At 36.4% G+C, this 26,549-nt stretch overlaps 1 protein-coding gene across 7 annotated transcripts; it reads right to left on the bottom strand.

The window, feature by feature from the left end:
• ESD (esterase D) lies at positions 1-26,336 on the bottom strand. 7 transcript variants are annotated; one of them, XR_003682640.2, is made up of 14 exons: positions 26,237-26,336; positions 22,995-23,043; positions 21,800-21,865; positions 21,631-21,665; positions 20,633-20,707; positions 19,969-20,057; positions 17,521-17,619; positions 15,951-16,075; positions 14,767-14,886; positions 14,008-14,106; positions 11,873-12,040; positions 4,399-4,489; positions 2,103-2,573; positions 1-638 (listed from the first exon to the last, which is right to left on the bottom strand). XR_003682640.2 is itself a non-coding variant. In XM_028497775.2 (14 exons), the coding sequence occupies exons 4-12, from the start codon at positions 21,648-21,650 to the stop codon at positions 4,409-4,411; spliced, it is 876 nt and encodes a 291-aa protein (XP_028353576.1). In that variant the 5' UTR covers positions 21,651-21,665; positions 21,800-21,865; positions 22,995-23,043; positions 26,237-26,336; the 3' UTR covers positions 2-638; positions 2,767-2,801; positions 4,399-4,408. The 7 variants fall into 7 exon arrangements, 5 of the variants coding, with proteins under 5 accessions (XP_028353576.1, XP_028353577.1, XP_007102575.2 ...); XR_003682639.2 differs by lacking the exon at positions 2,103-2,573 and adding an exon at positions 2,767-2,822 and having other exon boundaries at positions 2-638; XM_028497775.2 differs by lacking the exon at positions 2,103-2,573 and adding an exon at positions 2,767-2,801 and having other exon boundaries at positions 2-638.
• Between the last annotated feature and the right edge of the window lie 213 nt (positions 26,337-26,549).

The raw sequence follows: 26,549 nt of genomic DNA, 5'->3' as shown, positions 1-26,549 counted from the left end.
GTACACCATGAGGTTTTGTATGGGTTTGATTTTTTATTTTTTTTTTGGCTGCACTGCATGGCATGCGGGATCTTAGTTCCCCATCGAGGGATTGAACCTGTGGCCCCTGCAGGGGGAGCGCAGAGCCCTAACCATTGTACCACCAGGGCATTCTCTATGTGGTTCTTAACTGATGCTGCCCACCTGGTTCAGGAGCAGCCCTCTTATTCACAATTGACCAATAAGGCTCTTCCAGGATTTTAATTCTTTCCTGGTGACTGAAGACAGAAGATATAAAACCTGGAAAACACCTAGAGGATAAAAATGACACGCAGGGAGAAGTAGCAAAGAAAATCCTGCTGTTTGCATTCTTGGATCCAGCAGTAAAGAGTCCTGTATTTCTGAAGCTTAGGTAGTCAAACCTTCCATGAGTGCCTCCAAGAGGCTATGACTTTGCATCAAATCAACTTGAGCTGGGCTTCTATCACTTCTAAGAGTGCAAATTAACAAGGAGAAACTGAGACTCGGAGTATTCAAGTAACTCGTTCAAGGTCACAGCAGGTGAGAGAGCAAGGCAGAGTCAAGTTCAGCTATGTCAGGCCTATGTCCTTTTCACCATGCAGAAGGGTTTCCCAGCAGAGCTAACCCAGATGACGTTTCTAGAGTTAGAAGAAAAAAGAGTTGACAATACTTAAGCTGTTTGGAGATACAAAAGAATGCATATTTATATAATAAAACCTGATAAGCTGAGCTTGTTGGGACCAGTTCAAATGCTAAGTAAGGAGACAGGTCAAGGTCAGAACAAAAAGTGCAGGAGAAAGATTTACAAGACAAGCACAGTGAGAGGAAGCACTCCTCACTGTGATGTGAGGTCCAGGAAGAAGCCTCTCGTTTCCTTGCCATTTTTCTCTCCCAATTTAATAAAACATTGCTGTAATTTTTTTTTTAATTTGGGAATTTTTCTTTCTGTTTATCAAAGTGATACATGTTCATCATAGAAACTTGGGAAAGTATAAAGAGGTAGGGGAAAATCACCAGTAATCCCACCTTAAGGGAACTGTTAAACTTTTGAAATATTTTCTCTGAGATATTCCTATGTATTTTTACACAGTACAACTTTATATACCGGCCTTTTTCTCCCCCTTGTTAATGGTAGAGCATATGCATTTTTCCAGGACAGTACTGTTTGCTGAAAGAAATTGTGGGCACTAAGGCATTAATAGGATATTTTAGAGGCTTCCTCTAGAAGCACCTAGAAGCATGTCTAGTTCCTAGAAGCATGTGGTATTAGGTGAGCAATACCTAAAAGAAGCAGACATACCCTGAGATAAGGGTAAGGGCCCTTAGGTCTTGGGTGATAGGGAGCCAGACGGGGGTGGGGGGGGGTGCGTGGAGGTGGTAATGGGGAAGTACCATCAGGAAGAGGTGGCCAATAGGGGGTGCATTCTAGAATGTGGCCACTAAGGGGGTGCATTCTTAAACCAGCTCCACAGTGAGCCACTGAAGCTCAATCCTGGAGAAGCTTTGAGAAATGGTATAGAACACCTCACACTTCAGAATTATCCCAGTCAAGCTCCCAGGAGGGAGGGGAAGTATTCATAGCCCCGAAAAACCTCCCTCAACAACATGCCTAGAAATGCTTAAAAAATAAATAGTACACATTTAAATGCTTTGGTTATTATAAGAAAATAAGGAAATGCCCAGGATCTCTAAACATAGAGGGAGCTGGAGATCAGAGTGATAAGACAAAGGTGAAGCCATGGCTTCTTTTAATGTCACTACTGGGAGCTTTCGTCCACCTTGTGGACCAGGAGATGAAGTGTTAATGGGCCTTCCGTGATGGAAACAAGTACATGCACCCATTCAAGGTGCATCCTGAGTCAGATATGATATCTCTGCACAAAGCTAGGATCTGTAAAAAGCTGTATGTTCATTGAAAGAATAGGGAAAAATCAGCCTGTCTGTAAAGGGAGATGACAAGGAAACTCATCATTGTTGGCTGAGAGTAGATGGGGAAGTATTATCTCCTGTGACTTTGTCACTACAGCTCTCATCTACCATAGATTTAAGATTTGAATTTTACCACAAATACAGTCTGGAAACCCCAAGATGAGAATATTTACTTTAAAGTTTCTCAGGTTCGTCACACTCCAGGACACCAGGGAGATGAAAAACAGTTCCTCACTGAAGGAAGGTATCCACCACCCAGACCCCACAAATTCCTCAGGATTACACCCAACCATGCATGGGTTTACCATCCAGTGTTACAAAATAAGCTTTGAAATGTGAAGCCTGGAAGCTTTTTTGGCAACTTATTTGGTGGCAAGTGATCTGAACTGGCAGGAAGCTATTTGAACATTTTTTTAATACTCTTAGTTTATCCTCTTAGTATTCAGAGGAGAACAGATATAATATAGGAGAGGCAATATATAAAGAGATAGTGATTGAGAACTTTCCAGAATTGATAAAATTGATTTGAATGCTCAGATTGAGGAAGACAACGCATTTCAAGCAGGATAAGTAAAAACCAATCTATATCTGCAGTGAAACTACAGATAAAGACAAAGGCAATCCTAAAAGTGAAGACAGATTACCTACAAGAAGAAGAAAAAAATCTAATTAGATCGACAGCAGACTTCTTAATAGTACAATCAGAAGCCAATAGACAGTGGAGATTACTCTTTATAAAGTGCTGAGAGAAAACTATTCATATTTTGAGACAAAAACTGAATTTACCATTCATATTTTGAGACAAAAACTGAATTTACAAAAACTGATTTTACTCACCTTCATTGAATTATGTATTTCATGGAGAAGAAGGTCTAAAATTCAAAAAAGGGTGGCTGACAAATAAATATATAACTATGTAAATAAGCATATCCAAATACACACTGGCTATAGGACAATGATATATTAGTGTCTAATTTGGAATAGGAGGTTGCTAAATAAAGCACAGTGGAAAGAAAGTACCAGCTGGTTATTACACAAGACAAGAAAGCATTATGGGGGTTCAAACATTCTAGTTCCTGGTACTGCTTTGGAGGAGCGTAGAGATATTTATTCTCAACTGTGTTAAATGCAAATGTGGACATTTTAATGTAAGAAAAGAGAGTTTATTGCTTTTATATCGGTAAAGAAGAAAATATGAAGTTAAAAAGTCCCTTCCAAAAGTCACAGTAAGGAAGTGGACTGGGAAGAAGAAGCAGAGTGGCCCTACATAAGAGTAGAAATAAGCCCAAAATATCAGCAGTCACAGTAAATATTAATGTACTAGATAGCTAAAAGACAGGTTAAAAATCCAACTATATGATGTTTACAGACACATTGAAATGTAAGGAAAATAGTTGAAAGTAAAAGGACCACACATTGATTTGTAGTACTAATTTAGTACTAATTCACATTACATAGTACTTATTTTATAACTTTAAGAACCTGATGTCTTCCTCAATTACCATGAAATACACATTCTTATTGAATGTTTAAAATGTATAACTTTTGTGCTCTTTAACAGAAAAATATATTTCTTTTAAAACAATCAGGGGACTTGCCTGGCGGTCCAGTGATTAGGACACGGTGCTTTCACTGCTGAGGTCCCTGGTTCAATCCCTGGTCATTGGGAGTGTCCATTTAAGTTTTTAAGGAACACACTTTAGTATTTACAAGTTCTTGGAGAGCTCATCAAGCTAAATTTCTGCAATGTAACTAAAGGAAAATATCTTCTACAGTAACACATGAAACAAGTTTCCTTATCTAACTAATTTCAGATTGAATCTAGTATTTAATTCCTGTCTCTTGAGAGAGGTCCATAAACCAATGCCCACAAATCTATTTGACTCAACAGATAAGAAAAGAAATATCATTGATTGGGCTCCGGAAATATGACTTCTAATCTTAGTTCTCCCACAAATAACTGGGTAGTGATGGGGAATTCATTTAACCTTTCTGACGCTACTTGCTTATTCAACAACTAACAAATAGTTATTCAATTCAATGACTACTAGAAGCCAAGTAGTTGCTGGACACTAGGTGTGTAACAATGAACAGGAAGAAGACAGTCCACGCCTTCAGAGGCTTAAAGTCTGGAAAGACGAGGAGTTTAGGCTAAACTACCTTTAAACTCTCTGTTCCAGAGTTAGCATTTCATGATTTCAATGGGATTATATTCATATTCTGTGTCCTGAGGTCAACACACAATGATTTCCAAATTACCTCGAAAAAACTGTGAAGTACTAAATATTTCCCATGTGAACACTGGTAAAGTAACTTTATAAATCAGAAGCAGGTTTGATATATTTATTCAGAGGGTGATTCAACTACAGAATGAAGCATTTTTAGCACTACAAAATGCAATGTTTTAAAATCTTTTTTCCTTGCCAGTCTGTTTATTACAATTTTATCATCCTGCAGAGATTCTCTTACCCAAAGTTTTTCAAGCATTCAGGTATTTTGCATGATGTCTGATGTGATTGGTAATAAAGGTTGCAATGAAGTAGTAGCTATGATCATAACCCTAGAAGACAAAATAGAGATAAGACATTTATCTACTATTCAGAAAAATCAATATTAGGGACATTAAATATATCTTGCATGTCACTTAATTTGCTTATAAATAAACTGTCACAACATGTGAGTAGTAGCTATGATCATAACCCTAGAAGACAAAATAGAGATAAGACATTTATCTACTATTCAGAAAAATCAATATTAGGGACATTAAATATATCTTGCATGTCACTTAATTTGCTTATAAATAATCAAACTATCACAACATGTGGAAGGTTTATAATCAAGGTTTATTACACTTGTACTTCAACATTTTCACTGAAAAAAGAGTAGTTGAAAAAAGTTTCAACTCACAAAAGCAATGCACCACCATCAACAAGGGAATGTTAAGATACAAAATAAGCACACATAAACAATACAGAGAAAGAACATGAAGAACGCCCAAGTGCCCTATCACTGGGAAGTTAAACACAGCCATCATAAATCACGTTAAGAATTCGACCTCCTGCATGGTAAAAGCATATTGTATCTTTATCTGAGGAAAAAGGAATAATTCATTACACTCTGACATCCCTCAGCAATAAATCAAACTGGGTAAAAAGTCAGTAAACTTTTGAAAACTACCATGAAGCAGAGAGAAAATGTGCCAAGTAGTTGAGTTGAAACAGATTTCTATCTGGTCAAATAAAGTCCTTGATAGGTAATCAATGGTAAATGGAGAGGCAATCCTTTCTCGGAGTGTCCTCTGAGTACAAAATAAGTAGCACTCAAAGGAAAAAGAGAAGAAAAATAGGGTAGGAAGAATCAAAGAGTTAAAAACCAGATAATTTGGGGGACAGCACTTCCCTTGCCAAAACAAAATTAAAATACAAAATAGAATAATCTGAGAAAGATGAAAGTCTAAGATTGAGCGAGTGGTCTCTGGTGGGAGGAAAAAGGAATTTTTCTAAGCACTTAAGAAACAAAAAAAACTAATAAAAATATCACCTGGGTTTCAGGGAACAAGGTAAAGTCCCTAAGGTTTTGATGAATCAGTAAATGTTCTCTACCTCTTACTTGGCAGGGGTATGCAGTGCATATCTTGGGAACAGCAGTTAATAAAGAGTTCTAGTTTAAAATCATCAAAGTAACTTAAAAGCAATCTGTCTTCTATTTTCAGTGCCCAAACTGTGGAAGTGAATCTGACAGGAATGTTGTCAAAATTAAGGCTGAGCCTTGGAATTATTTGGTTTCATGTCTCTCAACGATCAGACCAGTCCCAGTTAAATTAGTTAAATTTAGAGCTGAAGGCCAGTTTCTTACATAAAGAAGGTTAAAGAAAAGCATTTTCCACCATGGAATTCTTGAGTTGTTAAGAGGTTAAATATGCCCATGATTTTCAGGCCACAAAACCTGTGAAATATAGTACCAAGTACCTGCCATTTTTCACAGATGATAAGATGGATCTGACTGAAAACAGGTGTAGATGCAAGGAAATAGATGCCTCGAAACAGTTGTTAACAAAAATCCTAACACGACTGACTATGCTGTATTTTCATGTTTAGTCGCACATATGTTCAGTGTGTTGCAGTTTCAGGCACATAGTGGGGAGCCACCATTATTATTGTTATTATTTATTATTATTATTATTTTATTAGAGAAGTCCCAGAGTAAACCAAAGTGACAATTTTGAGCTCTCAGGGGTGTATTGCAAGATAACAGTGTATTTCACCTAAAATACAAAGCAAATGTCCTTCCATAATGATATTTAACTGAAGGTCTACCTTCATGAGAAAATAGAAAATGCCTATCATGAGGGACCAAGAAAGATTTTTTTAAATGTCAACATAAAGGCAAGAGAATACATTTGAATTACTGCCATTCTGGTAGATACAAGACGTTTATATATAGAGCTGTGTCATTCTTGATTAGTTTCAAATTCTGCTGGTCAATATTATTAAATGGGGGTAGCTCCCTTCATCAAATTATTTGAATTGGTTTGTGTGTTAAGCGGCTTGTGTGACTACGTTCATTTAGTGACACTTGAAAGGGCCGTCCTTTCCTCTTCTACCTCACACTTGAAATGGAAAAATCCTTGGTAGCAAAACTCTCTTAGAGTATAAAAATAAACAAACTCATTCTTTTATTCTTTGCTCAATTCTCAAAAAAAGAAGCATCAGCGGCTATGATGAACATTTATTCTAACAGGCAGTATTTTCCTACATATTTTCCAGACCCAATTAGCAAAGCTCAGTTATGAATTCCTGAGTTATGAAGTCTCCTCAGAGTACAAAGAAGAAGATGGCTGAAAGCTGCTCATTTGTTTATTCAATAAGCACTTCCTGAGAGTTTATGTGCCAGGTAATTGTGCTAAACATGGGGATACAGATGAGTGAGAGAGCCCTGCACTTCTAGAATTCTGTGCCATGTTCGTACTCTTCTCTAACAGGCAGGCACAGAGGCCAAAACAACCTCTGAATCTTCAAAAAGGGCCTGAGACTTGAGACGGTACTATAGCCTTGCTTCAATGTGGGTTTCTGGAAGTTTCCATTAGGTCTGAAACTGAAAATGTTTCTTCACTATATTACTTCAATAACTGATAATAAGACATACTAGGCCTTTCCTCTTCAGACTAAGACTTGACCTGTGTATATTAGCTATCAGAATTCTGCTACCTTGTGCATTTTCAATTTAGATTCACTGAAGTGAAAATAGAAAAAGAATAAATTATGAAGTATAATAAAAACCAAATTAATATCCCTATGGACTACAGTTCCCCCTCAACTTTTTTTGACAGTTGAAAGAAATGTAGATTGTGAGCATTTAACACCATTAAAAAGAGGAAAATGAATGAGGTTGGGTAAACCATGTACATGATTGCAATAATTTTTTTTCCTCCCTAGATCACTTATTTATATTACCCACTATTATTTTCAGCTTATTTAATCCTTCACAGCTCCCATTTCATAAAGAAATACAGATAAACTGTACATATAATCAAGTGCCCTCGGACCTGAGGTAATCTGAAGTCAACAGAAGTTGGCTTGAAAATCTGAAAAGTTGCTTCCCTGGAGCCAGTGGCCAGGTATGTCCATTCAGTTGCTCATTCAATTACAACAAACCTAAACATAATCTGCTTCAGACTGTGTAGTTTACTTTTAACCTGTCCATGCTGGAAGGAAAGTGAACAGAAAATTGTGCCTGAGCTAAAAATTGTGACTTATGATTTCAATACTTTCTCACTTTTTTTTTTAAAGAATTGAATGCTTTGTACTGACTCTTCATTAAGTACAGACAACTACATTTTTCAGTTGCTTGGGACATAGTCAATTTTAGAAATAAGTTGATTTATTCTCCCCCCCCAAGAATTTCATCAGTGTTCTAACTGTGTTGTTTTTATAACAAACTCTAGAGATTTTTCAGTCTTTGTTGGCAGGCTGAAACTTGGTTGTTGGTGGTAACAATGAAATTTCCTGGCATAAACACAAGGGAAGCAGAAGAGGCAACAACACCACTAGAGCCAAGAAGTTAACGTCATTTGGAAAAAACATGCTTTGTTACATCACTTAGAGCAATAGTTAATATAGTTAAACATACTATTATATTTATCATCAAATTTCTCAAGGTTGATTATTGATCTAAAACATGTAATTCTGATGATAAATGTTGAAATTAAACTAAAAAAATCTATTTCTATATGATGGATAACCACAAACAAGGAATACATAATGTATTGGTTTTGGACATATATTCCCACAGGATATATGTATTGTTTAAACGTTAAAAATATCAAGGAGATTAAAAAGACATCAGGGAGATTGCTAAGATCTGCTGCATGAGTTAGACAAGTAGCAGGTTATGCACAGCTTCCCCTTATGTTCGCTCTAATTCCATCCCTTGGCTCTTCAGGAGTACTGCTTTGCCTTGCTTTGGAATGGTTAGACAGATGAAAGGAGGATAGTATTTGCAATCAGACGACCTTGCTTCCAGGCCTGGTTCCACCATAAACTAGCTGTGTGACCTTAGATAAGTAGGTTACTTTTCTGAGCTTGTCTCCTCATCTGTAAAACAGATGTCCAGGAGTCATGTATGAAAACCCATAGCAAATGTCATACTTAATGGAAAAATACTGAAAGCTTTTCCTCTAAGATCAGGAATAAGACAGGATGCCCACTTTTAGCACTTCTATTCAACATAGTACTGGCAGTTCTAGCCAGAGCAATTTGCAAGAAGAAGAAATAAAGGCATCCAAATTGGAAAGAGGTAAAATTATCTTTGTCCATAAATAATATGATCTTGTATGTAGAAAACCCTGAACTGTTAGAGCTAATAAATTCAGCAAAAGTAGCAGGATAAAAAGGCAAACACAAAAATCAGTTGCATTTCCATATTCTAAAAATGAACAATCTGAAAAGAAAATTATGAAAACAACTCCATTTACAACAGCATCAGAAAGAATACTTAGGAATTAACCAAGAAGATGAACTACTTGTACAATGAATAAATCATTGCTGAAAGAAATTAAAGAAGACACAATAAATGGAAACACATCCCATGTTCATGGTCTGTTAAGGTGTCAAGACTACCCAAAGCAATCTATAGATTCAATGCAATCCCTATCAAAATTCCAAAGGCAATTTTTGCAGCAACAGAAAAAACCATCCTAAAATTCAAGTGGAATCTCAAGAGAGCCCAAATAGCCAAAACAATCTTGGAAAAAGAAGAAAAAAACCTGAGAACTCATGCTTCCAGATTTCAAAATTTTCTACAAAGCTACAGTAATCAAAAAGTGTGATAACTGGTATAAAGACAGACATATAGACCAATGGAATAGAATAGAAAGCCCATAAATAAACCCTGGAATATACAGTCAAATGATTTTTGACAAGAGTATTAAGCCATTCAATGGTGAAAGCATAGTTTTTTCAACAAATGATGCTGGAATCCACATGCAAAAAAATGAAGTTGAATCCTTACCTAACACCATATACAAAAATTAACTCAAATTGGATTAAAGGCTAAATGTAGGTCTTAAAACTATAAAACTAACTATAAAACTCTTAAAAGAAAACATAGAACAAAAGCTTCATGACAACGGACTTGGCAGTGGTTTCTTGGATATGACACCAAAGGGACATGCAACAAAGTAAAATAGTCAAGTTGGACTTCATGAACATTAAAATATTTTGTGCATCAAAATACAACATCAACAGAGTAAAAAGGTAACCCACAGAATGGGAGAAAAATATCTGCAAATCATTTATCTGATAAGGGATTAGCATCCAGAATACATAAAGAACTCATAAAACTCAATACAAATAGCATTCAATACAAAAAGCAACCCAATGGAAGAATGGGAAATGGACTGGAATAGACATTTCTCAAAAGATATACAAATGGCCAATAAGCACGGAAAGATGCTCAACATGAGTAATCATTAGGGGAAATTTAAATCAAAACCACAATACCACCTCACAGCCACCGGGATGGCTACTATCCAGGAAAAAAAAAAAAAAAAAAAGAAAGAAAGAAAGAAGAGAAAAGATGTGTTGGGGAGAGGTGCAGAAATTGGAACCCTTGTGCACTGCTGGTGGGACTGCAAAGTGGCGCAGCCGCTCTGGAGAACAGAACAGTAGGGAGGTCCCTCAAACAACTAAGAATAGAACTACCATATGACCCAGCAATCCCACTTCTGGGTATATAACCGAAAGAACTAAAAGCAGAATCCTGAGAGATATTTGTACACCCATGTTTATAGCAGCATTATTCATAATAGCTAAGACTTGGAAGCAACTTAAGTGGTCCACTGACAGATGAACGGATAAGCAAAATGTGGTATATGCATACAATGAAGAGACTTAAAAAGGAAGGAAATTCTGGCACATGATACACGGATGAACCTTAAGAGGACTATGCTAAGTGAAATAAGCTAGTCACAAAAAGACAAATACTGTATGATTCCACTTATATGAGATCCTCAGAGTAGTAAGAGAGACAGAAAGTAACATGGTGGTTGCCAAGGGCTGGGGGCAGGGAGAAATGGGGAGTTGGTATTTAATGGGAACAGAGTTTCAATTTTATAAGATGAAAAGAACCGTGGAGATGAATGGTGGTGATAGCTGTATGACATTATGAATGTATTTAATACCACTGAAGTGTACACTTAAAAATAGTTAAGGTGGTAAATTTTATGTGGTATTGTGGTATTTTACCACAACAAAAAAAAAAGTTGAAAAAAACCCAAAAAAACCCAAACAGGTGGATAGGCTAGAATGGTCTCTCATCTGGTCATATAAGGCTAAAATGAGCTAATGCTGTGAAAACATTTTTGTAAACTGAAATATACCACATTACACATTGATGTAGATTTATTTGAACACTTATCATTATAAGTATATGTTTTAGATCAATGTGCCTGACATATTACCCTTAAACATGAATAAAAATGTTTTAAAAAATCACAACCATGTATAATTTTCAGTGTTCACTTTTCATCCTGAAATAAAAATTTTGTTTTTATTATGTTCTGAAGCTTATGAATACATAATTTAAAAAAAATAAAGGTAGAATTTCTTTAATTATAGCTGAATTAGCATAGAGTGAGGTGAGTAGTGAATAGTCAAAAGTATTTTAGTCAAGGAAAATTTGCAAACCAATTGAAATTCAGTAATTATTCTTAAACAACTAGCAAGTAGCACAACAAATAGATTAGCATCTAACTCAAACAATATGAAGTGTGTGTGTGTGTGTGTGTGTGAGACAAATAATACACAGCTTCTGAGGCTAAGATGTGTATATAAAGTGAAGAGTAATGAAGGTGGAAGCTTGTCCTTTTATTTTACTGCAACAATAGCCGCATGTGTTAAGAAAGATATACCTGATAATGTTGACAATTAAGTACTATTCAAGCGTAAAGTTTGTGTTATTTACTGATTTTACAGTGGGACAGAAAATTGTAAATACTTTTCACTGTCGTCAAAAGCTTTCCTATTTCTATGGAATTTGGTCTTAGATATCATTAACTTAATAGGAAGGCTTTCGGGCTTCCCTGGTGGCGCAGTGGTTGCGCGTCCGCCTGCTGATGCAGGGGAACCGGGTTCGCGCCCCGGTCCGGGAGGATCCCACATGCCGCGGAGCGGCTGGGCCCGTGAGCCATGGCCGCTGGGCCTGCGCGTCCGGAGCCTGTGCTCCGCAACGGGAGAGGCCGCAGCAGAGGGAGGCCTGCATACCACAAAAAAAAAAAAAAAAAAAAAAAAAACAGGAAGGCTTTCACTTTAAAGGTCTTATTATAATTAAAAAATACCTTACTACAGGTAGCTTTTCAAATCCTAAAATAAAATTAAGAAAGTACTATGGAATCTTGTTTTTTTAATAGTTAATTTAGAACAAGCTAAGGTTTCCTAGTACTTGCCTCTTGTAATCTGAAAACAACAGGGATTTTCTTTTCTGTACAGGCAGCTATGAAGTTATCAGGCAGTAGCTGTCCATCTGAAAGGAACTGGTCATCTTTTCCTTGATCAATTAGTATATCCAGCTGAGTACCTGGGCAGGCCTTCACAAGATGGGTAGCATCATAAGCCTATAAAAAGGGAAGAAATAATGAAAAATAAATTTGAAAGTGCCCAGAAAGATATTCTGCGGAATACCCTATACTAGAACTGGATAGAAATTTAAAGTCATTTCAGCTCTAAGGCTGATTAAGTTGAAAATATGCTTTTAAGTTGGCTTGTCTGGTTTTTATTTACAGGCCTTCAGAATTCTCTCCTCAATTACAGCTTCTTCCCTACTTTCAACCAGTCCTAGACCAACCAATTCTATATCTCAAGTATTCTTCATAGTGTATAGCCTTTTTTCTTCCAAACCTTTAAGGTTTAATCACCTCTCAACTCCAAGAAAACCAATTTGTTTTCTTTGTAAATCCTTTTACAAATTGACTATTTCTTCTAACTCCATTATCTTTTTCTGTTTCCAAATATTCTCTATTTCAAATAAATAGTCTATTTTTTGTCCCTTCTTTTTGACTAATTCCAGACATAAATCTCTCTTTTGCTATCTGCTGAATGGCACCAAATGTCTACTATCTCCAGGAACTTTCAGGAAGACTTGATTTGAACAATCTGAATCATATCAACAACTCAAATTTATTACGTGAGGAGCTGCCACTAGTTACAATTTTCTATTTTACCATCTATCTTTAAATATTGATTATTCATGTATATTCACTAATGCCAACTTTTATGCATTGATCAAGACACACAAAAACCAAAAGATTTCCCCTTCTAAAGTAGCATGCTTTTTAAGACTTGCTTTCTTTAATCTTAGAAGGAGAGAGTAGAAGGACACCTATAAAGTCCAACTAGTTCTAAGTTCCACGATTTCATAATTCTGCATGGCCTCCTTATTCCAAGAGTAAATTAAACGATAGCCTAAACACTGCATAATTAAAAGTAAAATCTACTGCCATTTGGAGAAAAATGATACAGATTCCTTTATAGGGTACCTCTCCACTACTTCTCCCAATCAGTTGGTCTTTTATTCAAAACTTCTATTAGACCATAAGGCCCCTGTGGACAGGAAAGGGTCATCACCTCCTTGACATAAGATCTCAAAACCCCACACAAACTCCGCACATGGTGAGGACTCAAAACACTGAGGCACAAGCATTGTCAATGCACTGTCCCCAAAGTAACTAATAGTAATAATTTTCAGCATTCTTCCAATATAATAAAAATCTAAGCCTAAGCAAAACAAAACTCTAATGACTAAAAGATTAGCCTTCCAATTTGTCAGAATTTCAATGACCAATCTTAAATAAAATAGGGGTCCATGTATAAATGACTTTGAATAAACAGCAATAAGACAAAAAAGTTTTTTTTCCCACTCGATGATTTTCTACTTGCTAACATGCACATGATGATGAGTTCACCTGCAAAATATTCAAACTCTTGGTGGAGTTTTCAAATAGCCCATTTCTGCACAAGAGCAAATCAGTCTCAGGGAAAAGGGGCCATTTTTACCATTTTTATTTTCATTTAGAAGCATCTGCTCCTATGCTTCAAAAAGCAATCTTACTGTTGGAAATATTCTCATAAATGTATATTACATACACAATATCTATTTTTAAAAGCTTTTAAGTCTAGAATTTAAAATCCAAATCTGAGAGACGCTAGACTTTGAAACGGATACACAAAATAAAAAGCCAGGCCTCGTGGCTCTTATCATACAATTAAGCACACAGTTAAAATGACGTAAGTCTAAATTTAGTAATATGGGGTATTTTTTGTAATGTTAATTTAGAAAATAAACATATAAATTAACCATTAGCAGAAAAAAAATGTAGCCGCAGAATATCTGCCATAATTCAATGCAACTGAAATATTGTTCTCTGTTGTTGTTGTTATTGTTACATGTATACACTTTAGTTCATTATTTTTTGCTCTGAATCCTTAACTTGAGTAAGTTAAGAATATAACGTGTGTAGTGTGTAGCTCTTTAACAAATTTGAAAACTTAAGAATGGGTATGAAGCCCGCCATCCAGTACCTACCTCCCATTTACTTTGATCTGTTCCCAAATATCCACTGAAGGCTTTTTTGCCCCAAGGACAGAGCACTGGGTTGCAAATTGGAGCAAATGCTGACACAGACTTTAGAAACAAACAAACAAAAAAATTAAAAACAAGTTATATTTTGCTAAATTGAATATGAACAGGTATTTACAACTTGCTTAAAAACTCTGACTTGCCATGAAAATCCCTGTGAACAATTTTCCTTTTGCTATATTATGGGCTTAGATTGTATGCCTCTCCAAGATACCACATCCTTTGTGTGTTCTATTAAAAGAGCTACATTTTCATTAAATAAGGCACAAATGAAAGTTTATGTTCAGCGTTTCTACTCATTTTTTCTACTTACAACAGTGGAAAATCAAAGTCAACTTTACAAGAATATTCCCGGTAAAAGTAAATGATAACATACTGTCACAATAACATTAATCAGTAATAACTTTTAGGGGAAAAAAAGCCTAGAAAACTATAGTTTGAATAGAAGCAATGAAAATTGCTTTATAACACCTCTAATAGACCAATGAGAAACCACTGGGATAAAATTCCTATACTTCTGATTCTGTAGCATGTATTGTGTGGTCAAATTTAATACTCTTTCCCCACAAACCCCTTGAAATTCCCGAGACTAGAAAAGTTTAGTCCCAATACTAAAACACAGTATCTTAATCTCAATCTTTGAAAGTTCCTAATATTATACTATTCAAGAGAAATATCTGTCACTAGAAGCTTAGGTAATCTTACTTTGTATTTTCCAGGATTCTTCAAAGCACAGATCAGAGCTCCATGGCCTCCCATGGAGTGGCCAAAAATAGACATCTTTTGGGGATCCACTGGAAAATTGGTATTTATGAGTTGTGGAAGCTACAGAGAATTTAATAGTGGGACAAGAGATATGACAGAAATAAGTTTAGACTTTTTCAGAGTCATCTAAAATAATCAATACTTCCAAATTCACAGTCTTAAAATGGTCTACACTAGTAAAGATTAAAAAAAAAAGTCAGATAGACAATGATCATTAATATATCACTGGAGAATATACATTACATCTTCCTTAGAAAGCAACTTTAAGAAGATAATGCAGAAAGAAACTTTAAAATGTTGTAAACTTTTGATCTAGTAATTTCACCTCCTGGAATCTCTTCTGAGGGAAAAGTCCTTATGGGTAAAAAATTATAAACAAAGATAATCAATGCAGTAATACGTATTCTGGTAAAAAATACATATGTAAATATATAAATAGCCTCCATTAGAAAAAAGTAAATCACAGCATATGACAGAATATTATACAATTATTAAAATTATGTTACAAATAGATCAGAATATTAGAAAATATTTACTTTATACAACTAAAAATAGAACAAGATAAAAATGTTTTACCATTATATGAAAACTAGTCATAAAAAAAGTCTGGAATATACGAAAATATAGTTGTTGTTTGGGGTGACAGAATTATGGGTGATTAAAATTTTATATTATCGTTTCTGAGTTTCTATGATGTGCACATTAACAATTAAAATCATAGAAAAATGCATAAACTGCACATAAATATTATTAATAGAAGCAATGCTTTACCACTTATCCTTTTTGATTTTAATCACTATGAAATATGTCTGGATGAACCAGCTGCCAGAAAATACAGCTTTGTCATATACCATTTTCTTTGTATAACCTGGGTAGTGTATACAGGGATCAATATAATTATTAAACTCTTTAAAATTGTACTTAGTGTTCACTTAAATTGCAGAAAATAGGACTAAAGTACTTGTAAACTTTGGAATTTTTACCAAGATAATTAATAAATATGTACCAAATAGATTCAACAATACCATACCCTAGTTTAAAATTCTCGGGACAGGAAGGACTTTGTGTCCAAAATCAAACTTTTGGCAGTCATCAATTAATAATTACACTGTAAATTAAATTACCTCCTCCGTTACATACGAGTACATCCTGTAGTTAGTTTTCCAAGGATCTTCAGTGGCATCCACATAAAATCCAGCACCAGTGCCAAAGTCCCAGGTCTCATCTTCTCCTTTAATATTGCAGCCACCTATTAAGGACAAATCTTGTGGTTTCATCTACTCTGTAGTAATGGCCCATGTTTAATAACACACTTTAAAATGAACCTGAACTTTCACTTGCATTAGAGCTGTTCACCAAGTATTGTGGGCTCTCCTCTCTGCGTTTTGGGGCACGTACTTCCTTGCCCCCTTGAGTGGGGTCATGTGACTCGTTCTAGCCAATGAGGCAAGAGAGGGAATGGCCCTCCAGGCTGGGGTATTCACTGGCTTTCTTCACTGATGAAGCTCCCTCCTATGTATTCTGAACATATCTTTCCTCACTCTGTTTTACCTGTCAAAGGGCTTAGACTCTCTTCTTATCTTTCAGAAATGTGTTAAGATTCCTTCTCTGATGACCCTCCTCATTACCAACACTTCCTTACTTCTCTGCACCACTGTGATCTTAGAAGGGAAGGGGAACAAATGCTTGTGCTCAATTCACTATTTTGAACTGAAGATGTCTCCTTATGTACTTTGGAATCATTCCATCACATTTCCCCTATTTACCCATCCCCCAATGGGATTGTCTTATATTCTATTTTAACTAATTACGTTTTATTTTATATCCTTGCATACAGTTAAAAAGCCAACCACTGGGATTCTGAATAAGATTACAGTGATATGTAATTTGATGGAAATGACCTCTTCATAATAGTCTACCCATCCAGGAACATGACATTCTTCCACTTACAACAGTTAGGACATTTTATGTTTTTTTAAAAAAGAAATCTTCATACTTTAAAAGTTTATTCCAAGGTATTTTATATTTCTGATGCTCTTCTGAAGTAAACATCTTATTACATTTCCTGTGACACGTCTTACTTTTACATAATATGGATTGTGAAAGGAAATGCATTACTTCCAAGGCCAGCCATTCAACTTCCAGATAGTTTTAGCTACCATTTAAATGCCATTTCCTGACTCTTCTAGGGTCCCAAAACAAGTTTCAACTATCTGATGGATTGAATTCTCAAATATTTGATATTCTCATTTCTCTAATGTAAACATTGTAATCATTTATATTAAAACTAACACTTGTTTAACTGTACTACTATTCGATGACTAACAGAAATGAGAAAAGATAATTACCACGTGACAAGGCAGTTTACCCAAGGAATAAAAAAAATTATTTCCTATGCATTGTAGGTTATTTTGGCACTAGTGCCAATATGATACATTATTAATTGAATTGCTCAGTCTCTGTTTTAAAGTGCCTTAGTGTCTTAATCTGTAAAATGGGAATAGCAAAACTGTCCCCCTCTCATAAGACTGACGTTATGAGTAAAATTCAGTGAGCAAAAGGTACAGCATGGTATTTTAGAGTCACGATGTTGCTTGAAAGATTAATAAATAGCAAAAATATGAAATGAATTGTGCATTACTATAACTTAAGTCTTAAAGATTTATATTTTTACAAAGGAACAAGAACACTTACGAGGGCTGGTATCTGGAGCAATGACGACAAGGCCATGTTCCGAGGCAGCTTGATGATAACCAGATTTCGATATAAAATTTTGTTCTGTGCAAGTTAAACCTAAAGATCAAAAATATTGTTATCTCATGATATGCTGTGAACTCTGAACGGTTTATAAGCTTTAATCTTCTTATAACACAGGAAAACAAGCTCACTTATTAAAAAGCTTTTTGTTTGTTTTAAGAAATAATGCTGAAAAAGACACTAAAGTTTCCCTTCTCATAAAATATGTAACAGTATTAATCCAAGAACTGTCTTAGGTTAAATGCTCCCATAGCTGTCCTTTGAAAGTCACTCACTAAAATTTCAATTACTAAAATCCTTTGGATCAGGCGTGTTTGGGAATTTAGAATTATTCAAACTGTAGAATGGCAATATGGTGCATAAAACAAATGTTATTACAACCCTAATGGTGTGTTATTCTTTTAACAAGAGATTTGACTGCAGTAGCTCCCACCAGAAACAAAAGGTAAAAAGAACAGGAGGAAAGAATGAATACAGCTTTGGACCATGAATCAGAAAACCTGTTCACTCTTTTATGTGATCCTGCGTAATATATAATTTCCCTGGTACTATAGAATAGTTTCCTGTTCTACAGGTTACATGATTTCTAAGAGCATCTTTAGCTACACAATTCTATGTTTCTAAAACAAACATGTAATTTGTTGTTGCTTTTGGCAATACCCTGCTCTTCTAGCAAAATTGGTTTGCTTTTTCCAATCAAAGAAATTAGTTGTTGAGTTAAAACTAGATAGACACATCAGAAAGTCTACAAACAATAAATGCTGGAGAGGGTGTGGAGAAAAGGGAACCCTCTTGCACTGTTGGTGGGAATGTAAATTGATACAGCCACCATGGCACAGTATCGAGACTATTAGTACAAAATAGATAACTAATGAGAACCTACTGTATAACACAGGGAATTCTACTCAATGCTCTGTCGTGACCTAAATGGGAAGGAAATCCAAAAAAGAGGGGATGTATGTCTACATATAGCTGATTCACTTTGCTGTACAGCAGAAACTAACACATTGTAAAGCAACTATACTCCAATAAAAGATTTTTTTAATTTAAAAAAATTTTTTAAAGATAGGAAAAAAAAAAGAAGCAATTCCACTTACAATAGCATCAAAAAGGAACAGAAGTCAGTTATTTGTAGTGAGGTGGATGGACCTAGGGTCTGTCATACAGAGTGAAGTAAGTCAGAAAGAGAAAAACAAATACCGTATGCTAACACATATATATGGAATCTAAAAAAAAAAAAAAAAAAAAAAAGAATGGTTGTGAAGAACCCAGGGGCAGGACAGGAATAAAGACGCAGGCATAGAGAGTGGACCTGAGGACACGGGCGGGGAGGGGGAAGGGTAAACTGGGACGAAGTGAGAAAGTGGCATGGACATATATACACTACCAAACGTAGGGTGGATAGCTAGTGGGAAGCAGCCGCATAGCACAGGGAGATCAGCTTGGTGCTTTGTGACCACCTAGAGGGGTGGGATAGGGAGGGTGGGAGGGAGGGAGACGCAAGAGGGAAGAGATATGGGAACATATGTATATGTATAACTGATTCACTTTGTTGTAAAGCAGAAACTAACACACCATTGTAAAGCAATTATACTCCAATAAAGATGTTAAAAAAAAACTAGGTAGGCACTTAATTTTTACCTTTTAAAATGAAATATTATTCTCATTTTTAAAGACTGGTATTTGGGGCATATCCTTGAGGAAACATACAGAAGGGAGGATTTAAATCAAAGTTATAAGAAGCAATTTTAAAGAAACAAAAATAGAACGCTATGACATAATTTGGTTTCTATGAGACTCTTATAATGTCTGCTTCTAAAGATGAAGTGCCAACATCTTGTGAAAGAAAAGTTAGCACAGAGGTTCAAAATTACTCTCTCACAATCCATTCAAGAATCTTTAACATTCACCTCTGATTAAGAAGCATTAGTATTCTTTTGTGATGTTCCAGATTGTAGCCAGAGAAGGTGAGTCCAATTAAAATATTTCAGAGAACACTGTAAGAAGTTACTTGGCTGTGGTTTCTAATTAGCATATCACAGGTGTCCTGGTTTTACCTAAAACTGTTCTATTTGAGTGGTAAAGTCTCTAAGAAACGCTTGAGTAGGTACAAAGTAAATAACTTTTCTAAGCTCTTGTCACTGAGTCTAGAACTTTATATTCTCTGCCGAATTACTTGGTCTAATTGAAAAAGGAGTATAATAAATGTAATTCAGTAGGACTGAAATTATTCTCAGGATAAAGTAAGAGGAGACTATGACAGGCTCCTAAAGTCTTTTATAAATGGTTCAGAAAGCACACCAATAAGTAAAGATTAAAGAATAAGATAAGCTAGTTAAAAAGAAAAAGAAACTCCTTTATAAAACTCAAATGCATAACACTTACCAGACAGCCAATATAGTGCAGGGCATTTTCCAGTTTCTGCCTTTGGTGGTAAATAGATAGCAAATTTCATTTTGCATTTCAGTTCAACACTGTAATTAACAGTCACACACACATAAAAAAGTCAAGACAGAAACATAAAATAAGTGATTTAATGTCCAAAATAAGTGATTCCACCAACATTTAAGGAATATACCATAGCCCTTAAAGAAAGAATGAGGCCAATTTAGCATACTGATCTATTGATATTAACCAAACTGAGCCTATGCTGTGCATGGTACACGGTCATTTTGAGAAGGCTGAATTAAAAGAATAAATGTAACATCCTCAATGTAGCACTAAAATTATTAAAAGAAAAATTGTTTCTAAAGAGATATATGAAATAATAAATCAGCTTTTATAAAAAATGAATTCTAAAGCTCTTAAACTACATGTTTGTTCATGGGCACTGAAATGCATCACATCCTTAATTTGCTTTTTATCACTAAGAGTTTATTACCATCACCAATATCAAAACTAGGTAAGATAAAGCTGATAAAAATCACAGGTATTTTCTACAGGTAAACAGTAATTCATGCAACAGTGATCTTTCATGGGCTTATTTAAAGAATCAAATAGACGGAAGCAGAATTAAAGATATCTAAAATTGTACCTTCTTAGTAGTTACCTGTCATGTTCAAAAACTTTCTGCAATCCCCCAAAGCACTTGTTGCTGGAAATCTGTTTCAATGCCATTCTTCTCCTATTAGTGAAGATTAATCTCATTAATTTCTAGAGAATCAGTTCCTAAAAAATTTGAAACAAAACTAACTGTTTTGGGGATAAATTATCTAAACATGAAACTGTCTGCCACCCTGAATTTTTTTCACAGGCTAATTTCCTCTCATAAATAATATTATGAAACTGACTAATTTTGATACATACACTTACACTTGGTACTCACTTTAGGAAACTTTAGTACTTTGGAATGTCATTACTAATTTATTAACAAGCTTTTTTGTCTGTACGACTGTGGACTGCCCCAAATTCTTTTTATTTTTATTTAATTTATTTTTTTGGCTGTGCCGTGTGGCATGTGGGATCTTAGTTCCCCGATGAGGGATCAAACCCATGCCCCCTGCAGTGGACGTGCAGAGTCTTAACCACTGGACTGCCAGGGAAGTCCCTTTCCTTTTTACTTTTTTCCAAATTCTTTTCAGAAAGAGGCAGAATATAAATAAGTTATTAACTTTAGCTTAGAAGATTAAAAATTGTTAATAGTTTACCTGTTAACTGTAACAAAGGAGGCAATGGTATGACATTATGGTTGATATTAAAATGGGAGGAAAATGGTATAACAATAATGATTTTGATAATAGTAACAGGTAACATTTACTGAACACAGTGTCACAGGCACTTTCCTACATGTTGAACGAGATCAAATTACTCATCCTAAGAGAGTGTTTCAGAGAAAGTGATATACAATTTTCAGATCAACATTTCTCCTTTTAAAACAAACCAGCAAGTAAAACAAAAGCCTGTCCTGAGTGAATTAAAAGTACAGTTTGTCATGGGGAAATTTTGAAGTTTAGTACTTCTTTTCTCTCCAACACATCTTTAAAGTTTTCATAAATCTAAACTTAAATGTTAAAATACCACACATTATTAATTTTTAATAATAAATACCAAAAAAACTGGAACACCATCTTTATGGTAAATACCTGTTGAGCAAAGAGAAACCAGACTGATTCTGATTTGTATCTCTCGAGGAAGGAGTCCCTTCCCCTCCTTATCCCAAATCACTAAATCATACACACTAAACAAAAAATCCTCAGATACCAGGAACAGGTATTACCTCTCTGGTGGTCTTCTCAGTGAAATGTTCTACTGTACACTGATCAGTTGTGGTGTTAAGGTTACTCTAAAAAGAGACGTAGCGATAATCTTAGAAAGCTTATTTTGGAAACGTCTTTGCAAAATTCTAAATAAGATTAGTTTCGATCCTACGTTTAAGTAATCTCCTCAATAAATCCAAATACTGAGCTTTGCATTGGAAACCTGGGATGTGAACCAGAAAGTCTGACATCAGAGCCCCTACTCTCCCGCTATGCTTTCCTGCCTCCTGAGAGGGTTTTTAAATACTCATAAAAAAATATTTTTTCAGAAAAGATTGACTAATTTTATAACATTAGGGTATTACAATTATACACAGAGGTAGAATTACCTTCTATTCACAGGTTTATGCTTTTAACCTTTAAAAGACCAATTTTTAAACAAACTGCCCACAAAATGTTATTAATTATTGAATATTAACTTCAGCTGTTCTTGTTTATGACACCATCTTAAACAATGAATTAACAGAGATAGATGTATACTTTTAAAATAGATACACGAGACCAAGGAAAAAAATTTACCTGAATTATTCTTAAAGGAAATCCTATTTTTTTTAGATCTAGCAGGGACTATGTCTACTTTCCCAAAACATGGTACACTGAGCATATATCTAGTACGTGAGAGGTACCTAATAATTATTTGTTGAATTAATGAATAAATTTTTAACTTCTCACTACCAATTATGTGAAAGTTTTTAAAATTAGCTATTCTTTACCTCTATTGTTTTCCTACCTTGTTATTCATCTATTTCGGTAATCCGTAACTAGTCCATTTTTTCTGCTCTTTGAATGTTCTTAATTAAAATTCAGAGTCAAACACTTTCCATTGGGCCAGAGAAAACAAAGTTAAAATACTGTTTTTTAAACTGGTAGAATGAATTAATAAAAATAAAATCAAAGCTTTTAAAGTTTTTTTTCCCCCTAACTACCCATTTTAGAAACTATCTTCAATTGTCAATTAAGAAAGTTAGGCTCAATAAAAAATAAGATATAAGCTAAGAACTAGATATGATATACTATGATATATGAAATGATATACTAGGTGATTACATTTTTCACTAAAATTTTTCTCTGTGAAAAATAGCATATTTTAAACCAAGTTACTAGATTTTTCATTCAACTTCCAAAGTAATACATAAAAATAAAACTTTAATGTACCTGTCCAACTGCTACTTGCTTTTTTATCTGCACCAAAGGGTAGATGATCCTGAAAAAAAGATCAAATGGTGTATAAATGGGACATACTTTTCACAACAAAGGTTATACAGACATATATAGTACACTACACATTCTCAACAGAGACATTTTCCTCTTGTGAGGTAGATGATTATCTACTCTGGGTATGGCAGTGTCAAAAGGGCAGCTGATGGAACAGCACCATCGCTTGACCTCGGCCCATAATCTAAGTACCTTAACACCTATTTTGCCACAAGGCCTTGTGTTTGGTTAAAAACTTCTCCTGGAATAAGAGTCCCATGAAGACAGTTTTTTTTTTTCTTTTAAATAAATAGAAAAAGTTTTAGATTGTAATTTGAAAGTACGAGATACAGTCAACTGCTGAGAGTGAAGGAAACAGGAGTGGAGACTAGAAAAGCAGAGAAAGATAAAAAGAAGCCTAGACTCATCAGCCAAGAGTTGTAGGTCAAACGTGTAATGCGGGGAGGATAAAGAAGGGAAGAGATGAGGGCTTAAGGACTACTGGGCTGGCTGGCTAGAAAGGATGAACTGGTGAGAAAACGGACTGGGCTTATGAATGACGGTGAAGTTACTGATACACAGAAATAAACAAACAAATAAATAGAAATGTACGTAGTCGTGTGCACCAAATGACACCAAATGTGTCATTTGTCTGACACGTTTCATTTCGGTTCTACAACAGATTTTGGGGGAGAAATGAAGTTACAGAGTAGAATAGAAAAATAAAAAACACCCTCCCCCAAGAAAAACCAAAAATGAAGGCAAAAAAAATTTCACAGGGCCAGTCTCCCTAGAAAGTCAATGAAATGTACATCAATATTCTTCAGAGAACAAAGTTTCTCTCAATGCATGGTACATGGAAAGCCAATGAGGTAAAAAGTATTAAAGTCATCTTTATTCACAAAGCATCCATTCCCCCAAAAGGCTAAACTGTCAAATCTTACTTTTCTTTTCTTCCCTTTACTTATTGAAGTTAAGTGTTATTTATCTCCAGAAATCTGTGTTCTTTGTATCTCACCCATTCCTTCCTTCTTCCCATGAGCCTCAAAAGTTTTCTATCTCTACCTGGGTTTTTGTTCTCATTCTCTCATGGACTTTGATCCATTTCTCCATCTGCAATGTGTCCCACCCCACTGGCTCTCAATGACCTACACAGGTCTTCCCAACATCACCCGATTATGCAACTGCTGACCATCACTTCTTTGTTCAAATTCTCTCCTCAGTGAAAAAACAGGATTCCATTCCCTAAGTTTCCACTCTATTTTTTGCGTTGAAACAATATAAATCTGCCTCTCTTGATTCAATCGTTCTCAGGCATTGGTGCCAGAATTTAAATTTCTTGCTGGACCCTTCTCACAGGATGGGCCACAGGCTAGTAAAACTCAATGCATCTAAAGTTAAGCTCCTGTCTCCTACCTTCAAACCAAGTGTTTCTATTCCTTTTTTTGCTTCTCTTTTCATCTATGCCTGTCTTGCCCAACCTACATTTGAAATGTCTTAAAGTTACCCCGTCTCTGAATTCTCACTGCCACCATCCTAATTATACACAAGAAATTAAATTTTCCTTACTACTTTGTTTCCTTCTTGTATGTCTCACTAAAATCAATCCTGCATGGAGGCCTAGGGCTTTAATCCATTTAACTTACTGCTCAGTGGATCCCTATACATGACACATCTTCAGGCCTAACATGGTCTACTTGGAATTATTAGTCATTTAAGTTTACTTTTAATTTTATTTTAAAAATTGTGATTAAAAACCACGTAACATAAACTTTACTGTCTTAACCATTTTGAAGGGTATAGTTCAGTAGTGTTAAGCACATTGTCAATTTTAAAACATGGTTAGCTTGCCCACATTAACTAGCAGATGAAAAATGCTTGCCCACTTCCAGGATGCTGCTACAGGTGTCCAGAACTAATCCCACTCTGCTGTCAGGGCAGTAGTTGAACACCAATAAGTCATTGAAATGGAAGATAGTGTCAATAATTATGCAATTTTTTAAAAGCTTGATGCCATTAAAACTTCATAAAATTGAAACTATGAACTGACAAAAAGGATGAACAGAACTCCATATATACTTTGGTCACATTATTAACTGTACTATGCATGATCGCTTTTCCTTCATAAAAATTCACAAGGCTTGCCCATACATGAATCTTTAATCCACCCTAGGGAAAAACATAGCATCCATGAACTCCAAGCACCTTAACTTAGCTCTCAAAATTGTCTTCAATGGTCCCACAGTATTTTTCTGGCCTTGTTTTCTGTTATCTTAATTTAGTCAAACTCAATTATGTATAATTCTAGCATAGCCTGGATGTTTCTACTGGGTGCCATGGTACAATGGTTTTAGAGCAGGCTGTGGAGCCAGACCCTCCAGGTTCAAATTCTGGCTTCACCACGTACCATACACGGTAGTTCTTTGGTAGTGGTAGTGATTTCGGGCAAACTACGTCATCTTTCTATGCCTCATTTCCCCATCTGTAAAGTAAGGATACTAATAGGATCAGTTTGATAGGGGTGTTCCCGGGACTGAGTTAATTCACGTACTTCGAACACTGCTGGCCATGATACGCACACAAATGTTAGCTATTATTATTCCTGCAACCTCGAATGCCCTCCAAGGTCCGCGCAAATGCCACTGTCCTGATGACCCAGTCACAGACGACCGCCAGACCCCTACACAACTGACAGCGCATTTACAAATACGATCAGCCTTCCAAAGTGCTTGCAAGCCCGTGCGGAGAAGCGGGATCCCCAGGTGCCCGGCCCCCTGACCCAGGCGCCCGTGGAGGCTGCGAACGCTTTGGGGTCTGTTTCCTCCATGAGCGAGGTACCCCATCCACCAGACGCAGGAACAGCTACGCAAACGTAGTGGGGTACTTGATAAACCGGCAGATGGCCTCAGAGACCGCACGCCCGAGCGCCCCGGGTTACACATTCTTGGAAGCTCAGTGAAGAAAAGGGATTCGGGAAGAGGCGTCGAGCCTCGGGACAAAGTCCTCGGCTCAGCGCCCCTCCCTCGGCCTCCAGCCACGGCTCGTCGCGCTCTGGGCCCGGGGCCGCGTTCTTCGCGATCGCACCCACGCAACTCGCCGCAGGCCTCAGCGTGCGCCCCGACCGGGCCCCGCCGTGTCACCGGGGCAGCACGAGACCCTGACGGGCAGAGGACATCCGGGCCTCTGTGCAGACCTAATCTTACCTCGGGCCGCGTAGGGAAGAGGAGCAGCAGCCGGAAGGGAAAGGCGGGGCCTCAACCTGGCCACCAGGGCCACGGCCTAGGCCCCGCCCCTCTAGGGTCCGCCCCCTCTAGGCCCGCCCACTCCGGGATCCTAACTCCGGAGTCCCTTCTCCTCAGCCCCGCCCTTCATAGGCCCCGCCCCCCACTGTCCCCGCCCCCTCCCTCACCTCTCACTTCGCCGCAGCGCTTTGTGGGCGGCTCCTCCTTTTCTTGACGCGAGTCTTACGTCAGGGAGCCGCCAGCCGCCTTGGCGCAGACTCTTACCAGCGGGCGC

Source organism: Physeter macrocephalus, chromosome 13 (assembly GCF_002837175.3).
Source record: "Physeter macrocephalus isolate SW-GA chromosome 13, ASM283717v5, whole genome shotgun sequence".
Lineage (NCBI taxonomy): Eukaryota > Metazoa > Chordata > Mammalia > Artiodactyla > Physeteridae > Physeter > Physeter macrocephalus.
The sequence above is the reverse complement of the archived record's forward strand: the minus strand, read 5'-3'. Positions and strand labels throughout refer to the sequence as shown.

Coding starts and splice junctions, on each gene's coding strand:
- ESD (XM_028497775.2), bottom strand. CDS start 21,650: ATGGTGTTCCAGTTTTTTTG. Junction 12,041..14,007: donor CAGATCAAAGTAAATGGGAG/GTAGGTACTGGA, acceptor CCCTTTTTATAG/GCTTATGATGCTACCCATCT. Junction 4,490..11,872: donor TTGTTTTCAGATTACAAGAG/GCAAGTACTAGG, acceptor TTTGTCTTCTAG/GGTTATGATCATAGCTACTA.